A 21,501-nucleotide genomic window follows, 5' to 3' on the forward strand; every position below is an offset into this window, starting at 1 on the left:
CTTGGCTCCTCCTGTTCAGTAAGTCAGCACCTATTCAGTAGGAGACCTTGGGCAAGACTCCCTTATTTGTGGCTACAAGCACTATTAGGCACTCTATTTGGCCTGAGGAAGTGGGTATGCACCCACGAAACGCGTTGCCAGTGCAATGAAATTCTATTAATTAGTGAATTTGTCTTCACTGAGGTAAGCTGAGGTTTTTTCATTTTATTTGTTTTTAACGCATTTTTTCTTCTCTGGGCGCCTCTTTCCCCTTTATCCTGTGCCTTCAACCTCCTTTTGGAGGGGGATCAACCCTCTTTGACCAATTTAGGTCATTTGAGGTTTGCTTTTTATCAAGAGTGCGACCATCACCAGCTCCATCTGGTCACCCGAGTGGAGTCGGGGTTAAACATCTCCACCTGCTTCTAGTGGTCGGTTGCCCTTCTGCAACCCACCTTTGTGAGTATAATTCATCCGCATATTTTACATACTTCTGGTACTGTGACATAATTTTTGGGCTCCTGTTGTTTCTGTGTTTTCTTTCTGCAGGGTGCAATTTTTATTATCCCTACTTTTTGTCCAAGTATCTATCACTGTTATTTAGCCTTAGTAAACTAACCACTTTGTTGAACAATCATGTCCTTATTAAAATGCAGTTGTCCTTAAAATCAGCCTGTCATCTGGCTTCCTAGCTTCACAGTCCTATTTTCCAGCCAGGAAGGCAGAAATCCTATGCAGAACACTAGGGAGATTACAGATGTTGGAAAGGCTCTCATCTGGAACATATTTCTTTCTGTCTCTGCTAGCTAATGTAACATTTAATTGTACAGGGGAGTCCACTTCGCTGGATGGAACAAAGGAAAGCCCAGGACCTGCAGTCAGTGCCTCTCCTCTGCTGGTACACCTTCACTCTCATATGAAGACAACTCCCTGCTAGACTTACAGATCGCCGTTACAAAAAAAGCGTGGACAATCTCTTGGCCCACTCACTAGAAATGTCCAGTACGGAGAACATTGTCTAAGCCGCTGCAGCCTTGGTACGTACAACACACCTGGCAATCTTCCTAACTTTATTCAGCTATTGTAATTGTTGTTAGTATATTAAGGGTATGGGCTACACTTCAATGTAAATCTGCTATAAAATGTAGCCTTGTCTATTTAACATGAGAAAGCACAATTCATGTTTGCAGAGAGGATTGCAAAGCTTACAGCATAACGAAGGCAGTGTTAGGACATGTGCTGAGTTTATAAAACGGTCTTAAGTGCAGGAAATTAAGCGTATATAGGAGTTTTTTTTGTCTCTAGACACAGGAAATAATAATCACGTTTTGGCATAGTGTGTCGGTTGGTTGGTTTAACCCTCTCAGCACTTAAAGGCCTATTTTTATATCGTTGCTCTCAGACATACAACAGTGCTGCATTTTGAAGTACGTTAAGAATTTTGAAGACTGAAAAATCAGAGTGTTAGTGGTTTCAATGTTTAATTATAGCCTGCATAAAAGTTAATTGATGAAAGAAACAAGAGGGTTTTTACCTTTTTTACTAAACAGCAGTGATGTAGCCATAGAAAGTTAATTTTACCTTTCTAGGTAGACTATGTAGAGGTTATTCATGAATAGTTGCTATAAGGGCTTTGGAGGTAAAATACTGTGTTATGTTTACTCCGAACTTCATCTGTGGATTTTATGGATGCTGGTTTGCAAAATGTTATAATTGACTCTGCTAATACTTTGATCCTTGCCAGTGGTGTAGCAATAGGGGGAGCAGAGGTTTCAACCGCACTGGGGCCCTTGGGCCGGAGGGGCCACAAGGCGCCCTCCCTCAACCACAGTATTAACTCTCTCTCTCTCTGTTGGTTCTATGCTGGTAATAATCACTTCTAAATATGCTTTGAATAGTAGAAATCACTACCAAACTGTTCCCCATCCCCTTCTTGCTCCTCTGACACCTTGGCAGGTTCTGGTTTTCTGTATCAATTGTTATGTATAAAATACTGGAGGGGGAGGGGCAATGTAAAACTCGGACTGGGGCCCTCAGTTCTCTAGCAGGGGCGTAGCAATAGGGGTTGCAGAGGTTGCGACCGCATTGGGGCCCTTGGGCCAGAGGGGCCCCGAAGGGCCCTCCCTTAACTGCAGTATTAACTCTCTATTGGTCCTGTGCTTATAATAATCACTTCTGTAGATGCTTTGAATATTGGTAATCATTAACAAGCTGTTCCTCATCCCCTTCTTGCACCTCTGACACTGTAGTTGCCATTGGCAGATTTTGGCGCACTGTATCAATTATGTATACAGGGAGTGCAGAATTATTAGGCAAATGAGTATTTTGACCACATCATCCTTTATGCATGTTGTCTTACTCCAAGCTGTATAGGCTCGAAAGCCTACTACCAATTAAGCATATTAGGTGATGTGCATCTCTGTAATGAGAAGGGGTGTGGTCTAATGACATCAACACCCTATATCAGGTGTGTATAATTATTAGGCAACTTCCTTTCCTTTGGCAAAATGGGTCAAAAGAAGGACTTGACAGGCTAAGAAAAGTCAAAAATAGTGAGATATCTTGGAGAGGGATGCAGCACTCTTAAAATTGCAAAGCTTCTGAAGCGTGATCATCGAACAATCAAGCGTTTCATTCAAAATAGTCAACAGGGTCGCAAGAAGCGTGTGGAAAAACCAAGGAGCAAAATAACTGCCCATGAACTGAGAAAAGTCAAGCGTGCAGCTGCCAAGATGCCACTTGCCACCAGTTTGGCCATATTTCAGAGCTGCAACATCACTGGAGTGCCCAAAAGCACAAGGTGTGCAATACTCAGAGACATGGCCAAGGTAAGAAAGGCTGAAAGACGACCACCACTGAACAAGACACACAAGCTGAAACATCAAGACTGGGCCAAGAAATATCTCAAGACTGATTTTTCTGGTGAACAGATCAAAACACTGACAGAATCCATGGATGGCAGGCTGTTGAGTGTCCTTGCAAAGAAAGGTGGCTATATCGGTCACTGATTTGTTTTTGTTTTGTTTTTGAATGTCAGAAATGTATATTTGTGAATGTTGAGATGTTATATTGGTTTCACTGGTAAAAATAAATAATTGAAATGGGTATATATTTGTTTTTTGTTAAGTTGCCTAATAATTATGCACAGTAATAGTCACCTGCACACACAGATATCCCCCTAAAATAGCTAAAACTAAAAACAAACTAAAAACTACTTTCAAAAATATTCAGTTTTGATATTAATGAGTTTTTTGGGTTCATTGAGAACATGGTTGTTGTTCAATAATAAAATTATTCCTCAAAAATACAACTTGCCTAATAATTCTGCACTCCCTGTAGAGTGCTTGGAGGGCCCCATTGTAAAACTTGCATTGGGGCCCATAGCTCCTTAGCTATGCCACTGTTCTCTAGCTATGCCATTGATCCGTACATTATAGTTTAAACTACAGTACTTAACATTTTCTTATTTGTATAGTGTTAAAAATATTTTGTAAGTACGACCTAGCATAACAACACAGTTAACAATAACTCCTAGGATGTCTGGGCCACAAGACCAGGGGACTGATAACCATTGCAACTTTTGGTTTAGCTTGGTGTCTCACTTTGTGGTTGAGAGACCATCCACTTGCCATGAGTGTCCATTGTGTGTTAAAATAATATTTTTGTATTACTGTTTTTTTCAAAGTAAGATTATATTATAATAACCACTTCAGATTGCAAAAGTGCATACTTTTTTAATATAAAATATATTACTTTACATAGATTTAAATCTGTATTAGTTAAATGTTAATGGTGTTTTTGTTTAGCGTGTTAGAAGTATTTGAAGTTGGTCCTCAGATACTTACGTGAAAATAAAGTGAAGAGATAAACAATTGTAGCTATCCTCCTACTCCTAAAAATGACTTTTAGATACCTCACAGTTTAATGTTCTGTTTAAAAACTAAAAAAAAGCAGATTTATTGTTTTGTCTCAGCTGAATGTAACATGCTGTCTCTGTGTCTCAGAGTGCTCAAATATATGAACGCTTAAACTTTTTTAATCTATCCTCTCCTGGCAGAGAACTGGGCTTCCTAGAGTAAAGTCATTTATGGCTGCTTAGTCCTTATCAGTAGTCAAACTGGGTCCCCACTGGTGAAAATCTGACAGTTGTATAGTAGAATATTAACTCTTTCAGGCAGAAAAAAAAGAAAAGTATCACAGCGTATTTGTTTGTGTGCTATGCAATGTACTTACACATGTCTATCTCATCATGTCACATGTCACCTAACTTCCCTATAATTTAATGTGGTCAAAGGACCATAAACCTCAGATGTTTAGCTCTGTGGTAAACCATGCTAATTTAGGTGACCCTGTACTGCATCTCTCAGCCAGTCACACGTGGCACAGGGGTACTGGCAGATACTAGAAGGTCCTGACCACTAAGGCACTGTTAAATCACGGAGTCATTGCATATACAGTATGTAACGTGTACAGACTCCCTGCCTGTTTCAGATTTTCATAGATCAACAGCAGACAATGAGACTGGTAAACTCTGTAATATAAAGGATGCTTGAACAAGACCTTAGTGGTTAAGTGTGTGATACCGTACTACAATAGAACAGATAATAATGTAATGCTGGGAATACACCATGAGATTTTCTAGCAGAGAGATGGTTCGATACATAATTTCTGACAGGTCCAATCTGATTTTCGATCGTTTTTCTGATTGATTTCTCATATAAGTGAATAAAAACAATCAGAAGTAAATGCTGAAAAATCTTATTGTGTATTCCCAGCATAAGGTTACAGTCATTTGCAGCTGTGAGGCCTACACTTCTCCAGACCCATATCCTAGTAGAGAATTGTTAATTTAATAAATGTGGTATGATACTAATTTTTTTGGGGCACATTGAGGCTAGGTTCACAGTGGTCAGTTGTATAAAGCACACTTTTTAGTGTGGTATAATGACTGTGAACTGCAATGGAGACTGGACATAAACTTTAAGACAAAGCCTGCATGCAGTGAGTTAGAATAACGCGATCAGTTACAATACAGTACTGTGAACAGCCCCACGGAATAATATGGGCAGTGAGTTGACGTGCACAATTATCCTGTAACTTACAGGTGCATACACACGCACTCCAGAAGCCAACGACTGGTCCGTCTGACCCTCCCGCTGGGCGGACTTTCAGCAGACAGTAGTGCGTGTGTACGCACTGTCGGCGGACTGATAAGGCTGTTCCTGAACAATCCGCTTTTTTCCAGGGATAGTATGGCTGCCCCTGCTGCTTTAAAGAGACTCCGTAACAAAAATTGCATCCTGTTTTTTATCATCCTACAAGTTCAAAAAGCTATTCTAATGTGTTCTGGCTTACTGCAGCACTTTATACTATCACTGTCTCTGTAATAAATCAATGTATCTTTCCCCTGTCAGACTTGTCGGCCTGTGTCTGGAAGGCTGCCAAGTTCTTCAGTGTTGTGGTTCTGCTATGAACTCCCCCTTCCAGGCCCCTCTATGCACACTGCCTGTGTGTTATTTAGGATTAGAGCAGCTTCTCTCTTCTCTCTTATCTTTTACAAGCTGGATAAATCGTCCTCTGAGCTGGCTGGGCTTTCACATACTGAAGAATTACAGACAAGGGCAAAGCTGTTTGCAGGAAGAAACAAGCAGCCTGAAACTTCAGTGCATGAAAACAGGGGAAAAGAAACACACAAATGATCTCTTGAGATTCAAAAGGAAGGCTGTATACAGCCTGCTTGTGTATGGATGTATTTTCTATGTGTGGACATACTGTACATCAACCTACTTCCTGTTTTGGTGGCCATTTTGTTTGTTTATAAACAAACTTTTTAAAACTTTTTTTAACCACTTTTAATGCGGCGAGGAGCGGCGAAATTGTGTCAGAGGGTAATAGGAGATGTCCCCTAACGCACTGGTATGTTTACTTTTGTGCGATTTTAACAATACAGATTCTCTTTAAAGGAGTTCTTTCGCGAAAAATGTAGGCAGTTAAAAAATGTGACAGATGACAGGTTTTGGGCCAGTCCATCTTTTTAAGGGGGATTCTCAGGGCTTTCTTTGTTTTCAACAGCATTTCCTGAACAACAGCTGCAAAATCTAACTGACTGTAACGATTGTGGAACTTTCTCCGTGATCAGCGCACAACGCGTGCGCTGACACGGCGGAAATCCTCCACAAGCGTATATTTGCAGGCACCCAGCAAAAGCTGCTACGCACCTGTAGAGGGAAATTCCTGTCGGCAGATGGCGCTGGGGAGTGCAGAGGAACCAATCCTCTGTACCTCCACAAGTGCCAGACAGGAATTGTACGAAGCGCAGAACGCAATCGCAAGAGAGGCGATTGCGAATGAGATTGAGCAAAGGGACAGGTTGTATGTGTGTGCGCCAATCCAGTCGCACCCCCGCGACCGCGCACACACAACAGCAGATATGAAATAGGAACGCGATCGCGAGAGGTGCGATCGCCAGACGTGACACAAGGCAGATCAGAATAGAATACGAGGGTAGCAAAGGCACAGCAAATAATACAATAAGGAGATACAGAAAATAACAAACGCTAGCTAACCGCGAACACCGCACTCATTCGCAACAGTGCACGCGGTTATGCGCGGTCTCCACGTGATAAGCACAATAGAGACAAGCACGCCTAACTAACCATCGACAGACAAACATGAAACAGAGGACGCGAGCGCTTGCTTAACGGTTACCTCACCGAGCCTCCAGCAAGCGTAGCAGACAAGACAGACACACGAAAACAGGAACAAGCGAGAGATAGGATCCACAGCACTAGCGAAAAGTGGCTAGCGCGATCCAGGTACAGAGTAGCAGAACAGAAGGATCCCGAGCGCTAGCGAAAAGTAGCTAGCGCGATCCCAGGAGACAGAACAGAAGAGATAGCTGGTAGCAACCGCTGCACCAGCTATACTCCAAGAACAGAGATCAGAACCATTTACTGTCGACCACCTTTGGGACAGGACAATGGCAACAGGCAAGACAAGACAGAACAGGCAATACAGATAATACAACCTGACTGGGCTAGAAGGGGAGCCTAAAGCAACCCCCAGGAATTAACTATACTAGATAGCAATGGCTGACACTCCAGCAGTGTCCATCAGGAACAGACCATGGAAAGGAAATGACCAGCAAAGCCTTCTGGGAAACATAAAGCTCTTATAGTGCCAGTCATCAAAGAAGGCAGGTAGGGGATTTGCATAACGAATGTATGCAAATTCCCCAGCTAGAGAACAGACCAGAAACTTGCAATGGAAAGACAGGTCTCTGTTCCAGAGACCTGGAGCCCACAGACTAGAGGAATGGACAAACAGCTGTCTGCCTGTGCAGAAAGCTGAGCGGATCATCACACTGACATAATAGTGTGCAAGTGTTAGGGAGGCCGGCTGGTATTTTGCTATTTTGGCAGTTAAATTGTTGTTCAGGAAATGCTGTTGAAAACAAAGAAAGCCCTGATAATCCCCCTTAAAAAGATGGACTGGCCCAAAACCTGTCATCTGTCACATTTTTTAACTGCCTACTTTTTTCGCAAAAGAATCCCTTTAAGCAGATTAGCAACTGTGAGGAAATAACAAGGGTTTCATCACATTTGGAGGGAGCACCTCTTGGCACCGCCCCTTCTCCAACACCACTGCCAGCTAAGCTGTGCTGAGTGATGTGGCCCCATTCATATTACCAAATGTTGCCCCTTATCTGGCTGGGAAGAAAGGCTAGCCTGGGCTGTATGCTCACATTTAGCAGTGCTGCCAGTCCTCCCATTCTGTTTGTATTTACCAGACCCAACGGGATTGTGCAGCTCCAAGCTGCATGTCGTTTCCATTAGATTTACATGAAAGTTGGAATTATTAGCAGCTCATTGAACTTCTGTATTGGTCAGTGTTTTATATACTTATATAATGTACATATTTGTGCATATTTCTTCTCAGGTGCTGCTACAGCTTTTAAAGTTATGGCTATTCTAAGAAAGCGTAAGTAAGCATTTATTTTACATTCTAAACACAAAATATGATTCACAGCCCATATTATTTTGGTTAACTAAAACCCTTTCTGCTGTCTCCTCAGTTAATCAGATATTGCTGCTTCTGCTTCTGTTGACAATATGTGTGATATGGTATAGCACGCTGTATAAGATGCCCACTGTCACCGAACAGGAGGGTAAGAGAATACATTTCATTATAGTTTATTGTCTATATTTTATTTTACTCTGATTACGGTACCCATTGTTTTTTTCTTCAATGCCAGAAGAACTCAGTCACAGAGATAATCTATTACTAATAACTATAAGTCAGTTTTGTTTCAGGTTAAATATATCAAAAGTCAATAATTTATGGGTACTGTTCTTTGAGTACAGTTGTTTACGTTAAAGGATACCTAAATCTAATGGTAAATAGAATGTGCTTTTCTCCACTGATCTAGAGTATTGGTTGATTCACCATGTGGCACTTAAAGAGAGTCTGTAACCTCCTAAAATGCCCCTTTTTTCAGCCAGTCTTCTTAAGCATTAATAGATTAGCTGAAACGCCGCTATCCCGCGGCAAAACTAGGCTTTAATCACTCCGAAATGCCCGGGGCAAATTGCGGTGCTCCTTCCTGTTGGAGGCAGAGCTTTGAGCTGTAGCTCTGCCTCAATTCGCATCAATCTCCCACGGATTTCTGCCTCCTCCCGCCCCTCTCAGTCTTCTTTCACTGAGAGGGGCGAGAGGAGGCAGAGATACGCGGGAGATTGACGCAAATGGAGGCAGAGCTGCAGCTCAAAGCTCTGCCTCCCCGGGCAGCAAAATCCACAACTTTGAAAGTCGTGTTTTGGCCCGGTATTTGGGGGTGATTAAAGCTTTGTTTTGCCGTGGGATAGTAGCATTTCAGCTAATCCATGAATTCTTAATAAGAATGGCTGAATGGCATTTTAGGAGGCTTCAGATGGCTTTGTAGTGATAAAAGTATAACAAAACCACTGTTACCATTGTGTGTGGCTGGATAGTATAATGGTTAAGGGCTCTGACACAGGAGACCAGGGTTCGAATCTCGGCTCTGCCTGTTCAGTAAGCCAGCACTTATTCAGTAGGAGAACTTAGGCAAGTCTCCCTAACACTGCTGCTCCCTATAGAGCGCGTCCTAGTGGTTGCAGCTCTAGCGCTTTGAGTCCGCCAAGGTAAAAGCGCAATATAAATGTTATTTGTCTTGTTGTCTTGACTGTTCCATCCCACATGCTGACAGATTTAAATTTTCCAACTGCCCAGACCACATATATCATCAATTTATGTTTCAAAATCTGGCCTCCTAAAATGATCATACACTATTGTACCAGCTATTGCAAAAGGTTATATGTTGTTACTTGTATAAATATAGCAGATTCTGTTCAGCTTGTTTGATCACAAAATATCTTGCAAAATGTTATAAGTTGCAAAAAAGAAGTCTCATAATACAGGGTATAACACAGACATGAAATTACCGGTGAGCACTGAGTAAAAATGCCGGAAATTGAAGAAAACTGAGAACTGGCATGTAAGCTGGAGAGTTTACTATAGTTCTGTCATTTATATCCACAGCAGATGCCGAAACAGAAGTGGAAGAGGAGGATGTCATTCCAGTTGTAATTTGTGCTCCTTCTGGTCGGCTGGGTGGCACTATTGCTGCAATCAATAGCATTTACAGCAACACAGAAGCCAATGTGCTTTTTTATATCATTGGTCTTAAAAATACTTTAGTTCATATCAGGTGAGTAGAATGGAATCCAGAATGGAAACCACAAGACAGCACAAACAAATGCAAAAAGATTCATTTTAAATGTCCGTAATGACTACAAAAACTGGTTGACCCATCATTGTGTCAATACTGTATTATTAAAGCCAGGAAAACTGGTAATAAAGAAGGTTATTTCAGAGTATACTTTATGACTGAGTTTATTACAATAGGAATACTGACCTTATTCTCCTGACTTCATACATCCAGTTACGTGCAGAGAGGTTTCTATTTCTGTAAATTTCTGTGCACCTGATTGGATGTTTGAAGTTAAAAAAGATACATATGTTGATTCATCTTCTTTGCAAATCCAATACAGTATATAATCTCCAGAATGTTAAAGCATTATATGTAAATACATATCTTCTGTGGCTATGATTCAGTTAACCTTTCTCTAATAAGTTTTCTTTTTAGTATTATATGCAAACACCTTCATAGCAACTAGCTAGTATAAAATTATTAAAAAGTCTGTAATAAATGTAGAATAAAACTTAAGTTAATTTGGGAATTTTTTTGATGTTTTTTCTTCTTCTTGGTGGTTTATTGATAAGGAGCAATAACATCTTATGTATGAAAACGTAAGAGAAAAGTGAACCGAGTCATGGACTGTTGTGAACAATATAATCTGTACATCTTTTCGGTGTTTGAACTTATGTATAGCTAATATTAATTTTGTGATTTAGGAAATGGATTGAAGGTACTCGGCTGTCTGATATAAGATTTAAGATTATAGAGTTTAATCCAATGGTTCTTAAAGGAAAAATTCGTCCTGATGCAGCCTTCCCTGAGCTTCTTCAGCCAGTAAGTGGAATGACGGAATACATTAGTGATTCAAGTGCAATACAAAAATAAAAAATATTATAGGTGAAAATTGAGGTAAAATGTGTATGTTTCCATCTTTTTCTTTTTAAACTGCATATAAAATAAAATACTTCTTAGAAGTGCTAAAGAAACTATGTATAAATAAATACCGGTAAATATCAATTAGGAGTTGTAAAGACTGATTATATCTGTATAATTAGGGACATTGCTGTAATATCACAATTGTTCTGGTCCATAAGATGATAACAACCTCTTGATGTTAAAGGACCACTATCTCAAAAAAATTGTAAAAATGTAAATAAATGTAAACACATACAAAAAAGAAGTACATTTCTTCCAGAGTAAAATCAGCCACAAATTACTTTTCTCCTATGTTGCTGTCACTTACAGTAGGCAGTAGAAATCTGACAGAACCGACAGGTTTTGCACTAGCCCATCTCTTCAATGGGGGATTCTCAGCAAGGCTTTTATTCTATTCTTATTCTTTATAAAGACACTCCCTGAAAAGGAATTATACAATGATGCTGGCCAGCCTCCCTGCTCGCTGCACACTGTTTTAGCAGTTGTACAGAGCAACTGCCATTCACTAAGTGCTTTTGAAACTAAACAAAACCCTGAGAATCCCCCATGAGGAGATGGGCTAGTGCAAAACCTGTCAGTTCTGTCAGATTTCTACTATTTGCTGTAAGTGACAGCAACATAGGAGAAAAGTATTTATGGCTCATTTTACTCTGGAAGAAATGTACTTCTTATTTGTATGTGTTTACATGTATTTTAAATTGTATGATTTTCACGGTAGTGGTCCTTTAAAGGACAGCTGACCTGAGAGGGGTATGAAGGCTGCCATATTATTTCCCTTTACAATACACATTGAAGATCAGATGTTTGACTTGAGTTTGATTGCATGTTTTTATAAAAATATTTCCTTTTACAATGATTTATGCAATTACAACAGTCATTGCCAAAACAGCGAAGCTCTACAGAGTCCTTCAGAGCAGTGTATTGGCCCATAACACAGCCATAATTACTGGGATAGACTGCTGACAACCTCTAAGCTGGCTTCTGGCACCAGTTTTAAAAGTTCAGCATACGGTCATTGCATGTCAGTATTTTTACTAGTGACAGCATAGGTTTATCAAGAAATGTGATTGGCCAGTAGCTCTGAAAAATCAGTACTGCACAGAGCACAGATGGAGCATCTCTGATTGGTCAGAAATATTCAGAATTCCCAATACCAAGAACCTGGGGTCATAGGGCCATGATATTTTACCTTGTGGCTCACATATTTTAAGCTAAAGAATAATGCATAGGAAATGTATCTGTTTAACCGCTCAACCTCTAGGTGTCTATGCTTACTGAAATACAAAAATATACAAACTTTTCTACATCGACAGACATTTTTTTCTTACAGGGATTTAAACTGGCCAAATATTCTGGCCTTTGGTCCCAGTCAAATGTTTACAGACATGCCAATGACTAGGAAGAGAAAACCATCTGGGCAATCTTGGAGACATGTATTAAAATATCTTCTTATGTATTGAATGCTACTTCTGTATTGAACTGCACAGATTTGAAATAAGAGATTATACATTGTCAAAACTGCAGTTTCAGAAATAAAAACATAATTTTTCATAAATGAATAACAGATTTGTTTTTGTTGGAGATGTGGCTCTTCTGGGGCAGATGTACTACACATCTTCTGGCATTGTCCAGGGATACGACACATATGAAAGGCAGTGCATGGGTTGGTGGAAGTGATTTTCTCACTTTTGTTTCTTGGTTTCTAATAGCTATAGGAGCTGCCATGTTCCCCCATTCCCTTTTAGCTGCCTGTTATATATACGGGTAAGGTGTGAAGCTAGCATCTGAAACTTTTGTAAACTATTTGAAGCACAGTGTCCAATCTACTCACCCCCTTGATGATCAAAAGCTTTTTGTTTGCTCCCAGCTAATGTGTGCAATAAAATAATGAAATCAGTCCTTATCTGCCTGAAACTTCTGCGGTCGGGCAGACCTTGGAAGTAGGCTAATAAAACCCTCTGCTAAATTTAATATATATATTAATATATTTATAAATATAAAAGAAGAGAAGAGGTCAAATGTAAGTTTTTTTTTTATTATTAATGAGCCACATTGTTGGCCTGCATATTAAATGTGCTATTGAGATGCCCTGGGAGCTAAAAATGGTACTTGGTTCACTTTAAGCTGAGTATCCACAGGCAAATGGATCGGGGATCTCCTCCAATTAAAGCGGTTTAAAACCCTGACATAATATTCAATAAAAACATGTTTACCTACTTTTTATATGCCATACGGTTATCATATTTGCATTTGTGCATAAGTGTTATTATTCATTTAGAAGTTATAGGTTTCCAAAAGTACAGTTTTTTGACTTTGCATTTTATTAATAACTGGTTTTATTCATTGCTGTTTTGCAGGCAGACATGCTTTCAGTGTCTCTCTGTCTCCAGCAGCTTCTCCGCAGTCAGAGAATGTGTCACATTCCTCACTTGATACATTTAAGTAAACACAAGATAACATTATCTAAAGTTTAGATGCTACATTTACGTAAACACAAGATAACATTATCTAAAGTTTGGATGCTACATTTACGTAAACACAAGATAACATTATCTAAAGTTTGGATGCGTCAGCATTTCACTGAACTGAACTTTCAAGCTCTGTGTGTATCCCTTCGAATGCTGGTCTAGTAAAAAAAATGCTGGTTGCATATAATATGCTGTAATTAATGTTTTAGAGCAAAGATGAAATGCAGGGTAATATTCCACTTTAACAATCGTTCCCTGATCCATCTGGCCGAATTGGCAAGCACCGCTAGTGCCAATGTAAATGAGCGGTTTGGTAAAAGATCGTTTACCTGATCGCAGCAAAACTCGCAAAACTCAATGAGGATTGAAATTATCCTCTGCGATTTAATCCAACATGGCGGTCGTTCAAAGACAAACAATCACTGCAGGTGGTGTGCATCGTGAAACATCGTTTAACACGTTTTTGTTATGGTGTTGCGTGATATCATGGAAAAAAACATTTGTCACAAAAAATTGTTCACAAAAATCACATCATAGGTATGCGCCTTTAAAGTTCCTTTCACTCCTAAATTCTTACTTCTCCACTGTTGTCCAATCTCCCTAAAGGCATACAAGAAGTCCATTCTGGCCCATTTTGTGAATGCAGCCAGAGCGATCATTCCTGTTCTATGGAAACAGAATCTTTCAATGGTGGGCTAGTGTGGACAGAATAGCTCAGATGGAGAAAATCGGTCTTTCCTCTCAGGACCGTGCTGAGCAATGTGTCACAACCTGGGCTTGCCGAGTTCTTTTTAGGACTCAGATGAATACAAAGCAGAACTGAATATTTAATTGTTGGTCTTATGACTGGTGCTAGCACTCTTTTCTCTTCTTTTCCTCTTCTTCTCTCTTCCCTTTTTTTCCTTCCCTTCTTTTTCTTGACTTTTTCTTTATTTAATTTCTTTCCTGACCAAGAAGGCCTCCACTAACTATTCAAGGCCTAGTACACAGAGTTGCTCATATTCCAGAGACTGTTAAGCACTCGTGTTTATTACTAGCTGCTAGGCTTTATTATGAACAAGTGTTTTCAATACATATACAGTATATTGCGTTTCTCTAAAGGTGTAATATGCTATTTACCTGCTCTGGCTGTTTATATATCATGTATGTCATTTGCACAACTTTACCCTATTGTTTGGGTATATACATGATTATTTTGAAAATACAATTCTTTAACCACTTTACCTCCACGCGTACGGATTTCTCCGTCCCTTTTTCCATCCTTTCACCACCAGGGACGGAGAAATCCGTACTTTCCGCGCTCCTGCCGCTGCACGCACTCCCGCTCGCTCTAGCGCGCACTCCCGCTCGTAAACACGCCGCCGGCCGCTCGCCCGGAGATCAATGAACAGGAAAATCCATTCTGGTTCGTTGATCTAAGCCCTGCAATGATCCGCTGCTTCTCCAATAAGCAGCGTGATCATTGTGAAAAAAAAAAAAAAACTTTCCCAGCCTCCTAGTACTTCCTGCAAGCGTCCTGAAGGACGCTTGCAGGCCGCATTAAACAAAAAGTTACTGTTGCCATCTTGTGGCCAAATAGTAAAACTACACCCTAAAGCATTTTTCACATACAAATACATGAGTTTTACACAAAAAATTAACTCCTTACCTCCCACACTCCCCAATTTATTTTTTTTTGTAATGAAAAAAATATTTACAATTAAAAAAAATACATAAATAGTTACCTTAGGGACTGAACTTTTTAAATATTTATGTCAAGAGGGTATAACACTGTTACTTTATAAACTATGGGCTTGTAATTAGGGATGGATGCAAAACTGAAAAAAAATGCACCTTTATTTCCAAATAAAATATTGGTGCCAAACATTGTGATAGGGACATAATTTAAATGGTTTTATAACCGGGACAAATGGGCAAATACATTTCATGGGTTTTAATTACAGTATGCATACATTATTTAAAAACTATAAAGGCCGAAAACTGAAAAATAATTTTTTTTCACACATTTTTTCCTATTTTCCCATTAAAACACATTTAGAATAAAATAATTCTTGGCATAATATCCCACCTAAAGAAAGCCTAATTGGTGGCGAAAAAAACAAGATATAGTTCATTTCATTGTGATAAATAATGATAAAGTTATAGACGAATGAATGGAAGGAGCGCTGAAAGCTGAAAATTGCTCTGGTGGTCAAGGGGTAAAACCCCTCAGTTGGGAAGTGGTTAATGTGGAAAAAAAAATTTCATAAATGAGTGAAGTGAAATGAGGAACTTAAATGAAGAAAAAAAGGGTAATATTAACACTTTAAAAACATTATTTTATAACCCCCTTAATATAAATTACATGTTTACTTTGATTTGCCTTTTAAGGCCCCAGTCCAGGCACAGTTTTATATATGTGTTTAATATGGCTTTTTTTTTTTGAATAGCAGTAAATGAATGGCAGTGAGCAGGCATATGTAGATTTCCGAGGAGAATGTAAGGATCGCCAGATCTGGTGCAGCTGGTACTTTCCTTTTTTGTTTTGGAAAGATAGCATATTTTTTAAAAACTTTTTTATGCATAATTTTAAATAATTATTTGTTGAATGCACATTAAATTGAATGGGAATTTAAATGAAGCTGTTGTTACCACAAAATTGTAGTATTATTTGAGGCCACGCCATATGATTAAGGATAATTATATTAACATCTCCAATATCTTTTTTTTTTATCCCTAAGCTGAACTTTGTACGTTTTTATCTTCCATTGCTGACCAAGGAACACGAAAAAGTCATTTATCTTGATGATGATATAATTGTATTAGGTAAGTTTATTTCTAGAACCAGAACCATTTATTCTGATGATGACATGTTTGCATTAGATCGGTTTCTTCATGAAGAATCCCACAATATTTAGTCAATAATTGTGGTATGTTCCTGAAAATTAATATGTTAGAGAACAGTTGCACAATAAACGGTCAATAGATTCTCGGTAGATCTAGGTAGATATGCTTGTTCAGCTGATTCCATGCCTTAAAGGGAACTCGAGGTGGAAGCGATATGGAGGCTGCCATATTTATTTCCTTTTAAACAATACCAGTTGCCTGGAAGTCCCTACTCATCCTGTGTCTCTAATATATTTAGCCATAGACCCTGAACAAGCATGCAGCAGATAAGGTACATTGACTCAGGTTTTACTGGATTAGCCATATGCTTGTTCCATGGTTTTGACTCAGACACTGCTTATGCCAGAAGATCAACAGGGCTGCCTGGCAACTAGCATTGTTTACAAGGAAATAAATATGGCAGCCACCATATCTCTCTCGCCTCCGGTTTCCTTTAAAAAAAAATGAAAACACAGATTAATGCCTATTTGGCTTTATACTGTATAACAACTGTTGCTATTCCTTAAAGAGCTTGTGATTTGTTAATTATTTATATCCCTAAATTATATCAACTATTACAATAAAAGTTATTTGCCTTGTTTGTGTTCTGCTTTTAAAATCACCAAAACAGGTGGCGTTAGTGTTTGTCACTACCACAAGTATTTGGAAAAGGCTTGTAAGGAGCTCGTCCTACTCAGCATAGTTGTATCAGTAATGACAAGCAGTTAAAAACCAGAAAGAAATTGCTTACAGTTGAAACAAAATTGTTTATAGGTGAAACAAAGTTTGACCAATTTGATATATTATTTATAAATAATTTCACACCTGAGGTAGGATATTTATCCGTAACATGTAGTGTTCTTAATACACAGCAAGTTATTTGCAGCCAGTAGTGTGCCGTCTCTTCATTGATACGGACGTTTCCTAAGCTGTGTGAGCAATCCAGCAGAGACCAGGCATCGGCAGGTATCCAGGTTTTATACACCTGAGAGGCTGTTCACCAGGCACCGTTTGATGCACTTCTGACAGCAAAGTCTGTTGGCTGAAATAATCTGGCACTTTGTTCTCTTGACCTCTCAAGTGCACTGCTGTCAAAGAGAGATTTCCCCCTCCACAAGAAGATCTGTTGGGAGAGGAAGATCAGTGGAGGAGTCTGTGTGCTGCCCTGTCTTGTTTATCAATGCCCCTTTATTAATACCAAATAATAATAATACATTTCATCCTCTACAGATAACTCTGTGGGCTTGATTCACTAAGGCAAATAGCATGCCTAATCAGAGATAACACGCCTTATCAGAGTAGCATAGTGAGCGCTACAAACTTATGCCTGCTAATTGGCAATGACAAGAGCTCCACTCGTCCTGCCCTGAGCCCCTGCGGGTTCATAGCGCTCGCTATGCTACTCTGATAAGGCGTGTTAACTTTGATAAGGCATGCTGTTTGTCTTAGTGAATCAAGCCCTTTAGGAGTATGTACTGTCTGGCAATCTAAAGTGGAACAAATAATTTTTAGTAACTTGTATGCTTTCTCAGGTGGAAGTTTAAATTTCCCCTTGATTATGAATGAATCCTCCATATCCTCAGATAATAACTCCTTCTCCTCCTGTGCCCCTGAAGTACCCTATACCAAAGACAGCAATAGTCAGTCCAGGCTCAGGTTGAGGTTGAGGTTGGGGCGGAGGCTGCAAGACAAGAGGAGACACCAAGCCCTCATCACACACACATACATACATGATGGGACACATACTTGCAAGGCTGATCCCCAAGATACAAGATGTTTTTTAAAGTAGCAAAAGCCCCTTGAAATGTTGCAAACATTTGTATAAAAGATGCCGCAACAGTGCAACCATAAAAAGAGGCTTTTTACAGACTCCATAAGATTAATGATGTACATTTTCAGTGGTTTTCTCCTGAAAAACACAAACAATGGAGTCCCAGCATGAATACAATTTGCCAGCAGTAATATATGTAAGCATACAAGGGAACCACCATTTACAAAACACAGCAGCCAGCTTAACCCATCTGTTGCTTTGGATGCCGTGTCCTTGTCCTGAGAGGGAGAGTCTGCCATGTTTCCTGAGGCCAGCGTGCTTGTTACACAAGGAGCCCTCTATAGCACCTCTTCCATAGAAGGCAGAAGCTCTTTACCCTCCAGCACTCGGCGTCCTGTTGAGCTACCTAGTACCCGGAAATCTATGGCGCCGCATGCCTCACCAATCAAAATTTCGATCAATTTGTTGGGCCCTCTTAAGAATCCTGGCCTAGGAAAATAATTCTCATTCTAGCATGTCACAGATGTTATTTATGTTGTAATTTGTTCAAAGTATGGTGCTTTTTTAAGTTTGTTACATACTGCCCATATAAAGTCTCAAGATTTTTTACTTAGCTCTTGAACAAGGAGTTTTCTGTCCTAGAAGAGAAGAAAGCAAAAGCTTGAGTTGGCCGTGACATCCCCATTCAGGCCTGGATTTACCAATAGGCACATTAGGCCTATATCTGCAGGAAACTATTGTCAAACAGAAGGTTCAGTATGGCAAGCCCTGCAACCTTCCATTGCCTGCTGCTGTCTGTCGGCTCTCTTACCTTCTCCAATTTATTTCTTCTTATTTTGCTGGAATTTATCATATAAACATGTACCATTTACAGTGATATCAAAAACCACACATCAACTATGTATTTGTATTGCTGGGTGTTGTAATTGTATAGTGTTTTGAACTTCTTATATATCTATGTTCTCCAATATTTGTATTGTACTACAGTATGTACAGCGCTACGGAGGATGTTGACGCTATTTAAATAAAAATAATAATAATAATGCAGAGTGTTAGTGCAAAACACACGCATTAACAGTGACACATACTTTTCATTGACTGTATGCTTCACTGTATTTGACACAATGCGCAGAAAACATGGGACTGTTTTGTTGTGTTTCTGCTTTTGCCACTGTGAACGCTAGGTTCACAGTAGCACATCTGCAAATGAAATCAGATGCAAATATACATTGTAGTATAGCATTCACTTTAATGTGCAGAGCATTTTTAAAGAGGCTATTCATTGAAGTGATAGGTAGACTAGATAATTTTGTAATAGATAAATCTATTTTTGAAATTTTGTCCAACTTTGTATCTTTCCTTTGTATCTTTAGGCCTGTTGGAGTGGAATATTGCACCTGGTTTTAATTTTCTGTTTGGCTTTTTCCATTCTTCTTGCATGAGTTAATGAATAAAGTCATGAGTAGGAGGATACATTACACAACTTTTTCTAGGGAAGATTAAACAAACGGTCTTTGTTAGCTGTGGTCTCGGCATCCTCTGCTTCTATGCTTGTGTTTTTTTACAGCTTTTAGTCATTTTTTTTACATTTTGTGTAACAAACAGAACTCTTCCAAAAGTTTATGTTCTGCTATGTACTCCTCAGAAGAGGATAGATTAGATAAGGGGAGGGGGGGGGGGGGGGGGGAGGCATACAATAAGGAGGAGACCATTGGCCTGCTAGACTATTTGTAGCAAAACCTACCAAAAAAATCTGGACCTGAGAAAATTTAGTCTCCCGCAATGCAAAATCCAGGCAATGTTATTTAATAGGAATCATGTAAACTGGGCTTAGATTTCTTCTTTTTGCACCCAAATTCATCTTACCTCCTTTTCTTATCACCAACAGAGCTTTCTGTTGATGGGATCTGATTGCTGCTGCCATTTGTTTTTTTTGTTTTTTTAATTTTAAGTTTTTTTTAGTTTTTTTAATTAAAAAATCTTATTTGTTTTCCTCTTCCTCCCCCTCTAAATTGCCTCTGACTGCAATCAGTACTTTACAGCACCCTCTCATAGGCATCAGCCTATGAGAGGGTTTCGATTGTGACCCGATCAGAGGGACAGCTAAGTGACAGGTCTGTCCCCTGTACAGCGCTGTGCTAGATCGCAGTGCTGTACAAATGTAAATAGCAGTTGTTGTTTTTTAACTGATCCTTGCGATGTCACTCGGCAGGGAACGTGCACACATGCGCACATGCATTCCCTGCTTATCCCGCTTCCAGGACCTGACGCCAATCGGCGTTAGGCGGTCCTGGGGGAGCCACTCTGCGGCCACCAATTGGCGTTAGGCGGTCGCAGAGTAGTTAATTTGTTGGAGGCGTTTGAAACATCAGGCTTTTAAAATGTGAATCCCACCCCAGGTGTTGCTCAGTTTGACAGCCTCTACTACATAAGAATGCAAAGATTAGAGAATTTGTGTATTAAGAGATCTTAAGCAGTTACAGGATTTGAGGATTAACAGAGAACAAAGATCAAATAAGGACAAGCCATGATTAGATAGAATAAAGATTTGTTTATTGTGAAAACATTCCCTGAAAAAAGTGCTGGAAATACAACAATTAACACTAAATGAGAGCCATAGCCAGTCATTTTCAGTCTTGGATAATGAGACCTTACTGTAGGTTCACCTGTTATAGTATATTTGCTACGTTTTTTTTTTCCTTTTTATTCACAGGAGATATTCAGGAACTTTATAATACAAAACTATCAAGAGGACACGTTGCTGCATTCTCTGATGACTGCAACTTACCAACACTGCAAGAAGTTGCCATGAAAATAGGAATACAGGTACAAGATTGTTCAAGGGCAAATTTGTCATTACATAACAGGAGCCGCTGCTGAAGACCTTGCTGGCTGAGTGACAGCTTTGTCTCTCTGCATGCATCTAGGTTCCAGTTGCCACTATAAACTAGCAGTTCCACCATACAGGACAATGAGACGTCAATTTCAGAACCGCTGACTTTGATGCACCCTGAAGCATACATTGAGGCAGAGAACAGTTCCCTTACAGTTGCCTGGTGACCACTGCAGTCTTTGCAGATTGCATGAATGTCACTTCTATGCACTACAGTGTAACATATTATTTTATATAGCTTGTGACCACACAGCCGTGCCCACATTTGGTGGGTGTGGCTGGACCCACTGCCTGATATGGTTCCACAAAAAGTTAACACTGTGTTATTTACTGATGAATTTCATTTTTTGTGTGTGTAGAATATACTGATTCACAGCGTGACATTACAACCAAGGAAAAAAGGAGAGGGCAAATAAACCTGAGAAAGGGTCAATAAGATTTGTGGAGCCTGAGACTCAAGATTATGGAAGGGCTAAATAGATAATAGAGCAACAGACATATACTACATTTATCATATCAAAATTCACCTTTAATTATAAACCATCTACAGCAGTGCTTTCCAACTTCATCAATGTCCCAGCTTAGGGGGCGGATCAAAGCGCAAACAAGAGGTGGGCCTGCCAGAGGAGGGGGGGGGGGGGGTGACACAAAAAATTAGTCCGGGCAAGCAACTGCGGCCCACAGGCCACATCCGGCCAGCGAGTGCAAGTTGAACAGCATTGATCTGTATCATACAAAGATTTAAAAATTGTGTGCAAGACCCACAGGAGATACGTAGTAAATAGGAAGCTGCCAAAGGTTAATTATAGTTACGTATTAACTGAAAAGGGGAGGTGCAGCCACACCAAGGAGTAATCTAAATAACAAAACA

The 21,501-nt window shown here is 39.6% G+C and overlaps 1 protein-coding gene across 2 annotated transcripts in view; it reads left to right on the forward strand.

Moving 5' to 3' along the window:
* Nucleotides 1-722: 722 nt before the first annotated feature.
* Nucleotides 723-21,501, forward strand: part of GLT8D2 (glycosyltransferase 8 domain containing 2) — a 33,431-nt gene continuing 12,652 nt past the window's right edge. Inside the window, exons 1-7 of one of the 2 annotated variants that reach the window (XM_068276920.1) lie at nt 723-1,016; nt 7,918-7,959; nt 8,054-8,146; nt 9,538-9,706; nt 10,414-10,531; nt 15,822-15,906; nt 20,451-20,563. In XM_068276920.1, coding sequence (XP_068133021.1) covers nt 7,941-7,959; nt 8,054-8,146; nt 9,538-9,706; nt 10,414-10,531; nt 15,822-15,906; nt 20,451-20,563 — 597 coding nt within the window. In that variant the 5' untranslated portion in view covers nt 723-1,016; nt 7,918-7,940. The remainder of the gene's footprint in view (nt 1,017-7,917; nt 7,960-8,053; nt 8,147-9,537; nt 9,707-10,413; nt 10,532-15,821; nt 15,907-20,450; nt 20,564-21,501) is intronic. The other variant, XM_068276921.1, reaches the window with a different exon arrangement.

The sequence above is a fragment of the Hyperolius riggenbachi genome, chromosome 3, assembly GCF_040937935.1.
Source record: "Hyperolius riggenbachi isolate aHypRig1 chromosome 3, aHypRig1.pri, whole genome shotgun sequence".
Lineage (NCBI taxonomy): Eukaryota > Metazoa > Chordata > Amphibia > Anura > Hyperoliidae > Hyperolius > Hyperolius riggenbachi.